General features: G+C 35.6%; 1 protein-coding gene across 1 annotated transcript in view; it reads right to left on the bottom strand.

The window, feature by feature from the left end:
* Positions 1 to 378: 378 nt before the first annotated feature.
* The window catches only part of LOC106477600 (mucin-4-like), a 67,077-nt gene continuing 50,423 nt past the window's right edge, over positions 379 to 17,032 (bottom strand). Inside the window, exons 8-12 of the mRNA XM_013938177.2 lie at positions 15,048 to 15,277; positions 13,422 to 13,557; positions 8,338 to 8,434; positions 7,053 to 7,160; positions 379 to 1,844 (exon numbers count right to left, since the gene is read on the bottom strand). Coding sequence (XP_013793631.1) covers positions 1,604 to 1,844; positions 7,053 to 7,160; positions 8,338 to 8,434; positions 13,422 to 13,557; positions 15,048 to 15,277 — 812 coding nt within the window. The 3' untranslated portion in view covers positions 379 to 1,603. The remainder of the gene's footprint in view (positions 1,845 to 7,052; positions 7,161 to 8,337; positions 8,435 to 13,421; positions 13,558 to 15,047; positions 15,278 to 17,032) is intronic.

Genomic DNA, 17,032 nt, shown 5'->3' on the forward strand with positions numbered 1-17,032 from the left:
ATTTTAATGAATTTTTGCTTAATAACTCATAACTCAGAAAATAACATACTATTAATATGCATGTAACACGAATAGCTAGTAAAAATAATAAGTGGTTTCAGAAAACCTAATTGTCATCAACTTCATTATATCCACTAAATTCTCTTTGTTTGGAGTTAAGCACAAAGCTACACAATGAGCTAGCTGTGCTGTGCTCACTAGGGGTATCAAAACCCAATTTTTAGCATCATAAGCCTTCAGACTTACTGTTGTACCACTGGGGGGCACAAATTTTCTTTAATTGTAATGAATATTTTTTCAACAATGACTAACCAGAATATAAAATTCAGATATGTATCAGTCACAGAAAATCAAGCACCAAAATACACCAAGTTTCAAAAAATTAAATTTAATGTTTTTTTTTGCTGAAAAAAGCAAGACTACACATACACTGTAATATGCAGAACCGAACAATTTGGGAAAGAAAGTATTTCAAAAATCTCAGATACATAACTAAAAATATCAGTAACTGTTTAAGTATTTTATCTACTTTAATTATAGTAAATACACCAAAACAACTTGAAATGAATAATTATAAAGCATGCTTGTAATGAATTGATAAATTTAGGTTATTAGATAATTCACTAAAATATTTCAGTAAAAATCAGACTGAGAGCAAAGAAATGTTACTCTAAGAACTGAGTATAAAATTTTACAAGTAAACTGCAATAGAAAAAGGAGAATATTGAAATCAAAACGAATAAAGACTTCATTTAACCATTACCCTAACTTTGAGTTAGTCAAAAAGAACAATTCAATAGCCCCTACCCAAAAAACTTAATTATACAACCAAATGTAAATTGTTTGCAATCACGACTGTAGTTTTGCATTACTTAACCAATTACATAAGAATTAGATATATATATATATAAATACACAAAAAGAGTTCAAATCCCCATAATTTTCATATTAAGTGCATAAAGTATTGCTTTTGCATCAAACCTACTGAATGTTGTTCCTAGTTGTGCAGTTCTAACAAAATGCTTTCTTTACTATTATATTTTCTCAAATCTTTTAAGGTGTTATTTAACTTTAAAAAAAATTCTAAACCTCAAAATAATTTTCAAAATAAATTTAATTGAAAGAATCTGGACAGCAAAATGTATATTATTTAATTTTTAGCTTTGATTTATGTTATCTTGTTAATAACATCACAAAACAAACAGCTTAACATCTGGTAAAAGAACTACTAGTTTATCTTTACACTTGAACAATTTATATCTAATGTTTAAATGCTTCATTCTTTTCACTTATTAATAATCCCAGCAATTTAATTCTTTAAACATGGTTCTTTCCACGTCATTAGGTAAATACCACAGATTAAAAAAGAATTAATTACTTGTAAATATGTACTTGACAAAACACACCTACACATTAAAATAACAATGTTTTTAATACTGTTAAGGTAGGTATAAAGACATCTAATTATTTAACATACCTAAAAGTTTTATTTCATTAATATTAAATTCAAATAGACATGATTAAATCTCTTGTATTACAATGATCTCAGAAAAATTCAATCTTTCTTGTCAAATGCACGGTAAAAAACATGTACAGTATTAATTCAGTCTACAATCTTTGCTTTTGATGAGAAGTCCAAACCTAGTAACCTCATGATTTCAGCATGTTTCAAATGCTGATTGGTTTTTTTCAAAGATCCATAATTTTCTTTCACATAGAGAGCAAAACCACTTGGTGTCTTGGAGGCTGAGTTTAACTTTCCATTCACCAGCAATTCAAATTTACCACCACAACGGCCACATACTTTACTGTTGACATCTAAAGACTTTGAATGTCTTCCAACACTATAAAATAAATTTAAATATTTTGTCACAAAACTTTACTAGTCAATGTATAGTAATATTTAATGTTTAGATTTTAACAGTTATATATCTCACTTTTAACCCCATGGGTGTATATTTAATTCTTCTTGTTTCTAGAATAATGCATTGACACACTTACAGGCAATGAAACAGTTCATGATCAAAGTGTTCTAGATTTGAAACAACAACAGTTATCTCAAATTAATCTCCAGAAAGTAGTCTCCCATATAAACCTTGGCATAAGTAAAAAAATTAAATATAAATTTCGTATAATTTAGTTAATTAAATAACCAAAGAAATATTTCTACAATCAGAAACTTCAGCTACATGGATAACACAAGACAGAGTTAAGTATGCCTTTATGTGGAGAAAGAGATCCACAGTAAACATTTATTAACATCTTTCTTTACTTTTGTAAACCTAACACATAAATTTCATAAAAGTACAATGTTTTTATTTACAAGTTAAAAGTTTAATTTTTAGAACTATTAGAAATAAAGTAAGAAGACTTCCAATGTTAAAATGAACAAGTTCTGCTCCCAAATATTAATCTTTGCTGAATGTTTATTACAAAGTTTCTTTTCCTGCAACTAACAACTTTTGCTAATATCTTCCTGCCCTTATTAACATAAAACAAGTGGGGTAAGAGAACAAACTAACAGAACAAGATTTAGTTAACTTGCAAAAAAATGACAAAGAACTACTTTAGATAAACTTTTTTTAAGTTCTTAGTTTGTAATTTTATATTTTTTTTACATTCTTTTTAAGAACTTATGCATTTTTTTTCTACAAGTAACGAAACATAAAAAGCTAACATACCCTAACAACTGCCCAGCAAGAACACCCACAAAAGGAAGGGATTCAAGAAATTCATTTCTGTATAACTATTACAAACACTCTTACCAGAAGGTCTTTCCAATTGTAAATTCTCCACTTTAAGAATTTGAACTGAGAGGCTACCAATTTCCTTTACACAATTGGGTTTAACGAAGTATAGAATTATTGCATTTACTATCATCCAAGTAAAATATCTTATTGATACAGATATCACTAAACTATATATTTCGTTATAAGTTCTTTATATAGCATTTTCTAGACTTCAGGTTGACAATACTCACTATATTTGAATCTTATTACAACAAATGCATCAAAGATGTATGGAGAAAATAAATGAAGTCCTTCCAAAGTTTGTTACATGTGTACAAAACATTTTTAACATTCATATTATGAATTTGTTTTTATACTGTTCCCTACTGGAGAGGACCATATATTGCATCATATTATGTAATTTTTTTTGTATGTTACTACACTTAGTACAAAGAACTGACCACATATTTAAGTGAAATCACTTATTTTCTATGCAAAATACATATAAGATTACAGAAGTAATTAGTAGAATAACCCTCAATAATAATATTTTTGTTAACATATTTTTAAATACCTCATATTATTAGGGATCTATAACCAAAAAGTCACAAACCCACAAGCAGTTGGTACATAAATAATGTAGAACAAATGTGTTTAAAATGCAAATGGGATCCATATGGACTCCCTTTGGTAAACCGAAGGTTAATGATGCAGGATTCTTCAAAATATAAACATTTCATTGCAACAAACAATAGTTGTAAGTGTGTACATCATACACATTACTTCTAAAAGGGTTAATACTTTAATTGTGGATTGCAGTATAAGAAAATTTTTCATAAGGCTTGGACTTCTTTCTATTGTGAGAATTCTATCATTAAAGTTAAAAAATTAAAAATGCTTTTATTTATTAATAAGACATGGATTCTGTGCAATGGTAACATTTTCCTTATCTGAAAATGTATTTCCAATAGATACCTCCGTACACAGATAGCTATTTTTCTCTTGAAGTTGTGCATTTCTGCCCGAGACTTGCATGCCACCAGCCTTATGAAAATTATCACCTAAATTCCAAAGAAGAATTGGAAGATCGAGAGAAGTGGGAAAAATGGAAGGCTACTTGTTTAGAAAGTCTGGCTTGATGGGCCAGACAAATCCCATACATGAAGATGAAGAGGTGTCACTTCATGATGGAAGAGAGATGTGTGGTTGTACCAGACGAGAAAAGAGATGAAATGGTAGGAAGTGGAAGGGAGAGACTTTGTTGAAAGAAGACCTAGAAGTGGAAATCAAGGTTGTGCAGGCCAATAAGGGACCACCAACAGTACTCTGCATGGGGTGTCCCAAACCACAACAAGAGTATGGAAGAAGGCTGAGAGAAGGATAGGCATAGAGAAAGAGATGAGATCAGTCCTAATGAGAGCATCTACAGCCAAGGCTGATGGATGAAGAACAAGAGACCAGAAATGAGGAGGTTTGGCTTTGAGAGGAGAGGTATTTATCAGAGAAGTACCATGTTGGGAACATATCCAATAAAAAATCTGAAGGTGAAGGGACAGGTCATAGGTAGGAAGTAGTCCAGTTGAGACAGATGGTCTGCTACAATGGCCAAAACTCCCAGAACATGGCAAGCAATTAAGCTCACCCAATTGGAATGGGCCCAATAAAGGAGGTACAAAGCAGAGGGTCCTGAAACAAATGATCCATTGATAGTTGATGTGTGACAAGATCATGGAGTTGTCCAAGTGGACCACAACCAATTTATCCACCAGGAGGGGAAGGAAATGGGAGTATTCCCACCAGACAGCAAACAGTTCTAGGATGTTGATATGAAGAGAACACACCTCTGCTCCCCACCCAATGAGAGAAGGGTTAATGAATAAGTGAAGGTCTGACTTGGACTAAGGCAAGGGAATGCCAAAGGTGGTATTGGAGTGATCTAGCCACCAAACAAGGTCCTCCAGGAAAGAGGATCCATGAGGACAATGGATCCCTGGACAGGTTCCATTGGTTATGCAATGCCCACTGTAGAGGACGTATGTGCAAAACCAAGTGGAATTAGAGGCTCCAGAGAAGTCACAGTCCCCAAAAAAGATAGAACCTTCTGCATGGAAGGCAAAGGAGAGAGAGATTTTGATGACCAGCTGAGGTAAAAGTTGAAAAGGATCTCCAGGTGGATAAGGTATTAGGACAGGGTAAGGAAGGATTTGGATGTTTTGACAAGCCACCCTATGTGAACAGCTTTGTGAAGAAAGAGGAAAATATGATCTGAGGATTCATCCTGGGAGCAGGAGAGGAGAAGCCAGTCATCCATTTAGAAGCGGAGCCATAGTCCCAAACCACGCAGATGACAAGTGAAGGGCCACACAATGCGACTAAATATGTAGGGGGCTGATGATAATCTAAATGAAAGTGTTTGGAATTTAAAGATATAGTTCCTCTAGATAAATCTGAGGAAATGCAGTGAGGCTGGGGCTATCAGGATATAGAGAAAGGCATCCAACACATCTTTGGTTATCCATAGGCTTGGTTGGAAAGACCAGCAAAAAGTGAAATTATTCTTCATCTGAAAATGAGGAATGATCAAAAGAGGATTGGTGGAGGCCCTGGCCTTTTGGGGGACAATGAAAAGGTGAGAGTAGTAACCCAGAGATGGGTCATAAACTCTCTCTCTATGGCTCGTTTCTCCAACAAGTCCAAAACTTTTCCTTCCAGACATTAAAGGTAGGCTGGATCTGTAGGGTGATGAAAGACAACAGGTTAGGAAAGAAAAGTAGGTGGGGAAGAGAAGTGAAAGGAAAGACCATGAGTAAGGACTTGAATGGCACATCTGTCAGAAGTGAAATGTGTCTATAAATGTACAAACTGGAACAGAGAGACTCCAACAGGTCCCAAACTGACTGGATGGTCACTGGCAGTTACGCTGATGAGCAAAACATCAGATGGAAGAGGTGGATGGTCAAGATACTGGGATAGAATAGGGGAAAAGGGTGTGGAAGTGTGTTACTGGAAGAAACACAAGATGTAGGAGGAAAGGGAAGAATGATAGCAAGCTTCAGCCTGTGATTCGAGAGAATCAGGAATACCACCAAAGTCTTCTTGTTGGAAAAAGGGGCAAAACGAAGTTCTTGGAAAAAGGTAATCAGACTTGGAAAAGAAGGCCATCCTTTCCAAAACGGTCTCAAAACAAAGGAACCAAGTGAGAAACAAAAGGGTTGAGAAAGTGGAACAGGCAATGGAAGAGAAGAGGAATGCTCTAGTGCCCAAGAAAATTCATAAAGGGAACAGTGATGGGCTTCTTCCATAAGACGAAGAGAGGAAGAAGGGTAGTAAGAAAGGCTCAAAATCAAGAAAGTTAGGCACTAGATAGGGAGACAGTCAACAAAGAATCTGTCCCCAAACTAGCAAAAGAGGCTCATTTGATGTCAAGAAAAGGAAAAAGAGAGTGACCATAAGTAAGGAAGTAGGGATCAGTCACAGGGGACATGGTGAAAACTAAAACACGAGGTTACATGAACGAAGTTGATCAAAAAAAGAATTGACATGGACAGAAATATTAGGGGAGAAGGGAAAAAACAAAGAAATCATGAGAGGAAGGGCTATGTAAGAAAGAATGGGAAGTGTCAAAGGTATGAGTTACAGAGAAATAACAGTACATGCCTAGGTAATAAAGTTCTGGAAACCTGAGAAAGGCTAGGCTTGTTCTTCAGAAGGCATGGAGGTACCCAAAGCAAAGTCTGGAGGTCGAAAAAGCCATTCAAAATAATCCTTCACAGAGTCAGTTCAAAGGCAAGGGATTGGTATTAATTGTGTGGCAGGGACAGATGCAGAGGGTTTCAACAGCATCATGGACCTCCACCACATGTTGTCACATCTTCTACAGATAAAGGACTTCCAAAATTGTTGGCAATTTGATCAGTGTGAGTGATATTTTCACTTACATCAGTTGAAGAAGAATTCACATTGAATTGTGAATTCATAATGATTATGTTCAAACACAATCAAAGTTGAGATCAAAGTTCTTTAACAAATCTCAGCAAACAAGAACATGTCTTTAGACAACTGTGCTGAGTTAAAGAATGAGGATTCTCATAAATGAATGTAGAGAGAGGATTTGTGCAAGGAGGTGTGTCACACTTCTATTGGTGGAGGGTTTTGCTTCATGATACATCATCATGAAGTAGCACAAATTCACACTGACACTGTGAATTCAGATGGGAGTTTTCACAAGGCTGGTGATATGCAAGTCTCCGAGGCATAAATGCAAGAAGAAGATAGCTATCCATGTACGGAGGTAAGTATTTGTTTTGGAAGTAAAAAACTCACCAGGTTCCACAACGAATACATCTATATGTGTATTTGGTTTGAATAACATAACCATGACAACGAGTTATTGGTGGAAGTTCTGGAAACTGCAAGCTTGCCTTCCTTGCCCTGAATAAAAAAAAGAAGACAATATACATATTATTATTTGAATTTGATAAAATATAACAAAGAAAATTTATTTCAGTAAAACATGACAAAAACGCTTCTTCTAGCAAATAGTTGAAGAAAAGATTATAGAACAAAAAACTACATTTCAATTATTTCTTACATTTTTATAAATCTCCTGTTCCTAAAAAAAAACAATGTAATGAATACAATGTAAGAGAAATTTTATCAACAGTACATCACATTTGTCTGTCTTATACCTACCCACCACTTTTAGCAATCAGAAATTAATGATTTAGCACTACACACGAAAACATCATCATATAAAACTGTTTTTTTAAGCCCTTATTTTTCTTGGCAAAATGTTAACATTACAAACGTACATATATTTGGTGTTACAATTTATGCTGACAGCATATCCAAAAGCACCTAACACCTATAATGATATTTATGAAAGATATAACAGGAAACAAAAAACGTGTATTATTTCTCACACAGAGACAATGCCACTAACAATGAAAATCCACACCAACGATTGTAGCACCTCCTTAATTGTTCAGAAATTTATCTGCTATAATACAGTAAAACATCAAGTATAAAAAACAAACTACCTGGACTAAGTTTGCCAAAGTACTTCGACACTGATTGGTCAAAAAATATATTTCCTTTATTGCTCTAGTTTCATTGAATATCTTTTACTACTTCAATTAATCTGAGGCTTATTTCAAATAATATGAAATATATAAAGTTCCAAACTAAATGTCATCAGACACCCAAAATCAATATCTATCTATCAGTATACGAGTGTATAAATACACCACTTTTTAGACTTTACGATCTTTTCATATATTTAACCACATACTAAGGTATGGCTAAGGTATGAGGAAAGGTTTTTGGCTTATGCTGATAATCAAGGAGTGAGTAAAGAGTTCATTTATGCACTTATAAACAATACATTTAATTCACCAAAGAAAAATACGTTCATATTACTGGAAAAATAGTATATAAAAAACAATTTTAATACAAATACATCAATTGTTCACATTGAACTGTTTGCCAGAAGAAGAAACATCAATTAGAATGAAATCTTAGATGTGCCAAGTTGTCATAAAAAACGTTAAAATGTCTCTCCAGGAAAAAATTATAATTTTTTATTGTTGTTAAAGCAAATCATACTTACCAGGTCTTCCAAATAGGGCCATGTCCATCCCGATAACCATTAATGATCCAACTTGCAGCATGACACAATTCGTGAATTAATGTATCTCTAAGACGATCTAATACATAAATAAGTTATGTGTATATGAAACATAAAAATAAAAACCCAGCAACAAATTTCACCTATTACTTTTAATAACAATGAACTCAAAAGTCTAAAAAAAATAACCTATTTTTTAATTTGTTAGTCCCAAAAGTCATAAGGAAGCTCATTGTTCCTGTTAATGCTACATTTCTGTGCCTTTCATGATTAGGAAAGTTACAACTTTCCTCCACAGAAAATGTATTTCTGATAGATACCCCTCTCACATAATAGCTCCTCAATAAATGCTGTCCAAGTATGTTCAATATTTTGCTCGCCACTAGCCTTTATACTCCCACCTAACCCCATGTGTTTAACATGGTACAGCTGCCCTATAGCATAAAAATGCATGCTACAACCCTCCACCAATAGAAGTATGATACACTCTACTGGCACAGCTTTCACCCCCTGGATTACAGAACCTAACCTCATTTCGAGATTAGGCATCAAGAACAAAACACCAGAAGTGGAGAGGAAGGGTGGGAAGTGTGAGAAGAAGTATCTATTGGAAATACATTTTATGTGTAGGAAAATCATAACTAATGATACAATACCTTACATCCACCCACACTTAACAGTTAGAATGCTACATTGAACTGGTGAAGGGACTGGTGTAAAAAGACCTAAATGAGTCCCTTACAGAATGCATCTAAAGAAAACCCATGGAGTATGACATCTCTGTGAAGAGGAAACACACTCATGGGAGACCACACCAAGTCTGAATCAGGCATACTCTTCACCCATGAAGTATGACAATGTCATGAAACAGGCAGCAAAGAGGCACATACACGAATTGATCATATGTACTCCAGGTATAAAGTGGACAAAACATGTCCAATAATAGTCGGGAGATCAACTCCAGCCCCAAACCATTGGAACTGGGAAAGGAACATCCTGTCTCTGGTAGGAGAAGGGTCCTCAACCATCTATATTTGAACTGTAAACAAGAGGTCAACACCAGTCCAAAACCAGAGAATGGTTTGCCCAGTCCCCAGAAGGAGGAGATCCTCAGCCAGCTGAAACCAGGCATACCCATGGTGTAGAATCGCTAGGGTACAATGGACCATAATCGGGAGATCAACTCCATCAAAACCAGCAGAACCAGGAAAGAATCATCTAGCCCACAGATAGGAGAAGGTCTTCTACCATTCATCTCAGACTCAGGAACCAGAAGGGAAAGAACATAACTGTTCCAAGAACCCGAGCCACCGTGTGCATATCCAACACGACCAACACCTGTCCTCCTGAGAACCAACATCCGGACAATGGTAGGAAGGTGGAATGAAAAAAGGAGATTCAACCTAATCCAAAACCATGCAGCATTGGGAATGTATCATCTAGTCCATGGTAGAAAGTGGATCCCAGCCCATTCACATGTGAGAACATATGTTGGCTGGTCTAGCTCTAATTCAACACTATACAACCTGAGAACCAACATCCAGGTGGTGGTAGGATAAAAGGTTCCAGCTAGAGGGGTGAACTGCATTATGATGAATCATCTCCAGGAGTCACTGGGCATTCTACTACCATGCTAGGAGGAGAATTCTACACCATCTTTACCAACTGAACACCACCCTACTCTCAACTGAGTGGTATTTAACACATTCAGGAGGAAGCTTCCATGGTCTACCACACCAGCAGCTAAGAGCTGGTGAGTGGTAAGGACTCCTCTACTCCACTGGAAGAAGGGGGAGTTGCATCGGAAAGTCCAGAAGAATGCAAAATCGGAGAAAGTGCAACAGGTGACCACAAAACCCTATTTTTAAAAGCACACAATTTCTTATTTATTCAATCAAAGAAGTCACAGGGACAGGTAGCAATCCCTTTTGCATTACTCATGCTAGTTCATGAGTGTGAGACAGACACATTAATGACGCAAAACACTGCAAGGAAGAATCTACAAGGAGTCTTGTAGAGCATCCCATCTCAACAGTGGGTATTCATGACAGTGCAGATTTAAGAACTGGTATATCTGGACAGGCAAAACTTGCCACAGAGTAGGATCCAACAACAAGCAATAGAAAAGGACCATGTAATAGAAATATTGACAAGTTACCCATTTATAGTTGCACCATAGTATGTAAGACTTCAATAGGAGGCAGATGAAATCTGGTCAAGTAGAAAATGGCCAAACGATGTAGATAATGTGAAACAAAAATGTGAAGAGTGGTCCACATGCTGGCCTGGATTATCTCCTCCAATGGACAATGAAAACAAGCAGCCAGGGACATGGTGAGATGATGGATCTGTTGAAAGGAAACCTGGATGCATGTGGTTGATAAAGAAGAGTCATGAGAGAGGAACAGGTAGCGATGGTGACTACTGTAGAGGCTGTAGTACTGGGAACCAAGTCTGAGCAGGCCAAAATGATGCCACAAGAGGGACTCAACAGTGTGGTTTAAATGACAGAGAAGTCTCTGGTAAGTATTAGTAGATGGATGGGAATATAAGCATAAATGCATTAGTCCTTCCAGTTCTGGCTGAAAGCATCTACTGCCAATGCTGAAGGATGTGGAACTGGTGGTTGGTGACCAAAAGAGAGGGAGTTTGGTGTTCTGATGAGTGGCAAATGCATCCAACTAGGATGTACCCAACTGAGAGCACAACCAATAGAAGACATGTAGATTAAGAGACCACCCAGTGTGAAGAATCCTGTCAGGATAAGATAACTGATTGACAACAAGATTGAGATGAGAGCATTTGGGATATGACAAGCCTGCAGGAAAACATGCTGGATGTGTGACCAGAACAGAAGATCCAATGTATTAACACAAAGAGACCAAGAATGATCCAGAGTTTGACAAATGGACAAAAGTGCCAGGAGATTGATATGAAACTTGGACTCGCCCAACAACCAATGACCTGAGAATCCAAATATGCTCTCCAACCTGTCAGAGTGGTATCTGTAAAAAGGTGTAAGTCCAGTCTGGGAGGTAGAAGAGGTACTTTAGTCATAGTGTTGTCTCTGGTTAGCCACCAGGCAAAATAGTTGAGAAGGGAGAGAAGAAGGTTGATAGGGGAATCCAGGGTATACCTGGTGAAGTCCCGTTGATCATGTAACACCCACTGAAGAGCCCTCATGTAAGCATGAAACAGGGAAATAAGGGCTACCAAGGATGCCCAAGTCCCCAAAAGTAATAGAACCTCCCACACAGGTAGAGTAGGAGAGGACTGTGCTTTCTGAACTGCCAACTCCACAGACCATAGTCAAACCAGAGAAGGTTAGACACATCTGAGATAGGAGTTGAAAAAGATCCCAAGATGAATAAGATATTGTGTCAGGATCAGGAAAGATTTCTCAAACTTGACCAGCCAGCCCACCTGTGCAACTTCTCTGAGAATAAACTGAGAGTGGCAGGAAGAAACTGCTAATAAGGGAGCCAGAGAAAGCAGTCGTCCATGTAATGATGGAAATGAAACCCTCAAGAATGAAGTCATTTGATGAAACACTTGACCACCCGAAAAATGGAAAAGGCTAAGGCCATTCCAAATGAAAGGCTCTCAATAGGTTGACCTCATACTTATGGACAAACTGAAGGGATGCAAGGGTTATGGAGGTATGCATCAGACACACTGTCTTTGTCATCCAACAACCTGGAGTAAGTGCCCACTGGAAAAATAGGAACAATATGACAACAATAGGGAATGGCCATTGCTCTAAAACCCCACAGGGAAACAATGGATTGCCTCAGACAAAAAGTGAATGGAAGATAAGTAGCAAAGGAAGGTTAAGCTTATACAAATGCAGGAGAACTTTGCCTTGGAGAAATAGACTGTAGTATCAGGGTCCAAACCCCAAACTGGGATTGAATGTGGCATGTGGCATGTTAATCCCTGAATGTAATTGGTTGGCTAAAAAGCTCAGCATAGACCCTGATATCAGGAGGAGGAGGAAAAACATTTGGGAGCAGTTGTAACATGTTACAAGGAAAAGAAGGGTCATATGACACTGGGGACTAGGACAAAACATAATAATCCTGTGTTACCAAGTCCAGATAATCTGATGAAGGTCTAGAAGCATTAACCACATCTGAAAAAGACTGCACAGCAAAGGAAGGAGAAGAGAAAAGGCTGTTCAAGTCGTCATCCTCCTGTCCAGCATCCCCAGGAGAGGGAAGAACTGGTTGAGGGTCAGGAGAGCCCCCAGCCTGCATGAACAACTCATTTTTCCTGCAGATGAAAGCCAAAACTTCCTCTGCCAATAATGCTGCACCTATGGTCACAGTAACAGGTGATTGAACCATGGAAGTGGTAGCAGTTGAAGTTGTCATGACAACAAACTCTGAATTCATCCCTGAATTTCGAGTGGATAAGTACATCAAAACAAAATATTCTTAAAAACGAGTTATGGTCAAAAAGAGAGAAAGAACAATTTTCATGAAAAAAATTCAACTTGTATTGAACTGCTGTTAGATTATTGAAGTCAAACATTGAAGTTCAAAAACTAAGCACAAAAGTTAAAAATTTCTCAAAATTTGAAAACTCACAAAGTGTGGCGTGCATATCATCTAACCATTTCAGTGCCAAATCGAGAAGTGAGGTTGGACTCTGTAATCCAGGGGAAGACAGCTGCACCAGGAGAGTGTGTCATGCTGTCTGTCATATAGTGCAGCTGTACCATGTTAAATACATGGGGGGTAGGTGGGAGTATATAGAGGGCAGCATTAATCAAAAAAAGCATTATGTGAGCAGAGATACCAGGACACTGTTTAATATTTTTTAAGTTGCAAAACCTTGTACCTTGTTCGATTGTACCATTCCCGTTGGTAATGCAAGGATTATTAATATTGATAGGCATTGTTATCAATCATATAAGATTATTAATGTAATATAGTCCTTCATTAAACATTTATTTTTATTCATATTAAATTTCTTCTAAAAAATGTTATCTTGACCATAAAAATAAAATTGTTATAATTAACAAACATTCTTATGTCAATAGATCCAAAACAAGTAAAACTTACCAGCAGAATCTATAACTTTTGGAGCAAGCTCAATTCTAGCTACTCTATTTAATGAGCTGGAATGTTTTCTATAGTAGCAGCAACCTGCAGTCTTCCTTAAACGGGGATTCCATGTAATGCTGAGGTCAGATGGAAGCTGAATTTGACAGAGAAACTAACAAGTTAAAAAGACATCTTATTTCCATCACTCTAATATAAAAATACAAAACTAAAATTTTTTTTTTAGTTATAAGTTAGGGAAGCACAAATTTAATTATGGAAAAAATTACTTGGTGTCAGGTAATTTCCAGTGAAACTTTTTCTTTACTGTATTTAAAAATTTGAATGAAAACATGTTCAAAAAGTGCATGAAAGGAAGATTGTAAAAAGTACCAACATGATCTATGTTAGATTTTGTCACTTGTAAGTGTACAAGTAATTTTCATAAAGTACCTATAAAAGTTAGATTCAGTTTTTAAGTTAAAAAAAGACTTTATACACAATTCAAACACAAAAATTCACACAATTATATTGCAAGATAAACCTGAAGCATTATCAGATTTTTTATGAAATGTGTTCATTTATTTTTTTCTGTTGTTTACGAAAGGTCTTTTAAAACAATAATCTTTTTCATGCAAGTTAAAATTATCAAATGTGCAAGTTTCATTCTGTGGTACTTGAAGTAAAAACAAGTCTGCTCCATTGTTAAAAATGAAACAATTCTTATACGTTTGTGCTGCAGTTTTATGTCATACTACTTTTACACAAAAGCTATAACAGAGAGAACCAGTTATTTTTTATAAACGAGTGTATTATATAATTATGATATAAATATTTCTACAGTCATGGCATTATAATACTATTAGAAAGAATGTTTAAGCTTCATGAAATCTTTTCCTCTCATCACAAATGGTAGTTTACCTTTCACTGCTACAGACACTCATAAATCTAGTAACCATACTTGGAGAAATAATTTTAACCACAATAAGCTACCCGAAATGATTTTAAAAATATTACACTTTTCTTACACTATAACCGCAATTCTACAATGCTTATTTTAATTTTCTACTCTATCCTCTTCAATCTGTATAAAGATTTAGATTTATTAATCATTTTTTAAGCATTTTAACAATTTAAATTTTTCTTTACCTGTATAAGAAGCTTTAGAAATTGAGAAGAAACTACACATTTTACCTCCTACTCAAAAAACAGATTCCTTTTAACTTACTCCACTTGCATACTAAGACTTTATTTCTCTCAAACAGAAAAACTTTTACAGCAGTTATCCTATACTTGGGCAGCTACAACAAAACACAAGCTATGTGTTTATTCCTCAACTTCTAACTACTTTAGATATTGTTATGTTTGAAATATTTTTAACATTTTTAAGTAGTATTAATAAAAGATAAGGCAAGGTGTCGTCATTAGATTACAAACAAACCCTACCATTCTGATTTTATTATACTACATTTAAAAGCTGCTTTCTTTGCATAACTTACATGAAAGCTTCATACCTGTTAAGATGAGATCTATCTGATTATATAATTAATTTAGTTACAAATAATTACTCTAAATCAAAAGTATAAGGAACTTTAAAAAATGTGAAATGAAAGTAAGATGGTTTTTAACATAAAATGCAACTCTTACCTCATTGTTAAAAACTTTTTCATTGTACATATTATATAACCTTTTGGTTAATTGTTCTTTCTTGGACTTGAAATGAGTTCTGAAATCTACAGCTTCACAATTTGCTTTGTTTACTGGTACAAAGGATGACAATGATGCAATAAAACTCTCTTTTGACGTCAAGTCTCTATGAGAGACACTTTTCACAGAAGGGGTAACATTGTTGAACCGATTTGAAGTTATTTTAGGTGCTGAAGAAGTATAATAAACTGTTATTCTGGGCATCATCCATTGGAACAATAAAAAATTATTGTTGTTATCAAATACAATTCAATTTTCAAAAGGTACATTACATCCATAAAAATATAAAGCCTAGGGAGCAAAAGGCATTAAAAACTTTCATTTCAACAATTAAACTTAAACATTAACTATAATTATATAGTGAACAACCTATTTCACCATTAATTACAATTTTGACAAATTTACAAAATACAGAAACTGAGTATGTTATATTAAAAGGATTTTGAAGCCTCACTATGTCATTACAGTCTATGTCACCACACACAGTTATCCTCTATCTGAAGAATGTGCACCTTGAGAATAGCACTGAAGTGTAATTCCCATACCAAAAGACTGTCTTAAGGCTTTCATGTTCTCTTTGGTGTACCAGGACAATAGCTTCCCAGCACTCAATAGTCTGATTGCATACAAATTCATAGGTGCTGAACTTGGCACTTTGACCAGTATGTCTTTGTATGGAATAGCAAAAATACCCATTTCATTCTCCAGCTGCTTGAGGTATGCAATATTTGAGCAGATATGTCATGGAAGAAATATTTGTACACATAATTTTGGGGCTTTCCAGATAGAGTATGTTGCATACTGTTGTATGGCACACGTAGATGGCTTTTGCCATTGACCTTTGTGCTCATGGATTCTCACCTGTTACAAGATACTCCACTTTGCTTACTTGTTGCAGGTCTCTTTCAAGATAGTTCTGGTGCCCCAAGTTTATCTATATTCCTTTGTTTTCAAATGCCATAAAGTACAAGGGATATCCCCATCTGGAAAATCTAAATCCTTGATCTGGACACGTCTTTATGATTTGAGTGCTACACACCCTTTCCAAAAGTGATAAATTTTCATTAGCATCACACTACCAACAAAATATTAAACATGTCTTTCTGACACATACCATTTCACCATGTTATGACATGCTGATCTGCATATTCAACAGTTTTATTATAACATATTCAACCTCTGTATAAAAGAAATTAAGTTTTTTACAATAAATAGAAATTTTGAACACTTTCAAAATTTTATATAATACTGTATGGATAGATTGTTCAAATAAAACAAAATAATGTTAAGTCTGTGGTATTAGATAAGTAAGCTAGTTTGTTTGCAACAACTAGGTTTGACTTAGAATAATTTATGAAAGCTAACACTTTCTTAAACTGAAAATGAGAAAAGCTTTCTCGACTTATACTGCTCTCTATAGGCCCAAATTTTCACTCTCCACTAGACTTGATACTCCAACTTATCTCTGCAAACTAACAGATTATGCAGCAACCCTCCACCAATAGGAGTGTGACACTACCCCTATCATAACTAGCACCCTCTCTAATCTTGAACTGTTAATCATTTTGAGATTGGTCAGATCAAATCAAACCAAACCAAACTAGAAGTGGGGAGGGACAGGTGGGAAATATGAGTGAAGGTAAGTATCTATCAGAAATATATTTTCAATTTAAGAAAATGTACATTTCCAATACAATACCTTACCTCCTCTCACTAAAAGCTAGAATCCCACACTGTACAGGGGAAGGGCTGGTGAGAAGATGATCCCCCATGAGGAAGCACCAAATAGAAAACCATGGGGTGTGAGAAGGAACTAAAAACAACATATCTGTGGGAGACCGCACCACTTCTGAGACAGGTTTACTCTTCCCCCATTATAAATGTGTCACTAAAATGGACAGAAAAGTAGGAGGGACCCCAAGAAA

The sequence above is a fragment of the Limulus polyphemus genome, unplaced genomic scaffold (genome assembly GCF_000517525.1).
Source record: "Limulus polyphemus unplaced genomic scaffold, Limulus_polyphemus-2.1.2 Scaffold8, whole genome shotgun sequence".
In the NCBI taxonomy this organism is placed as follows: Eukaryota; Metazoa; Arthropoda; class Merostomata; order Xiphosura; family Limulidae; genus Limulus; species Limulus polyphemus.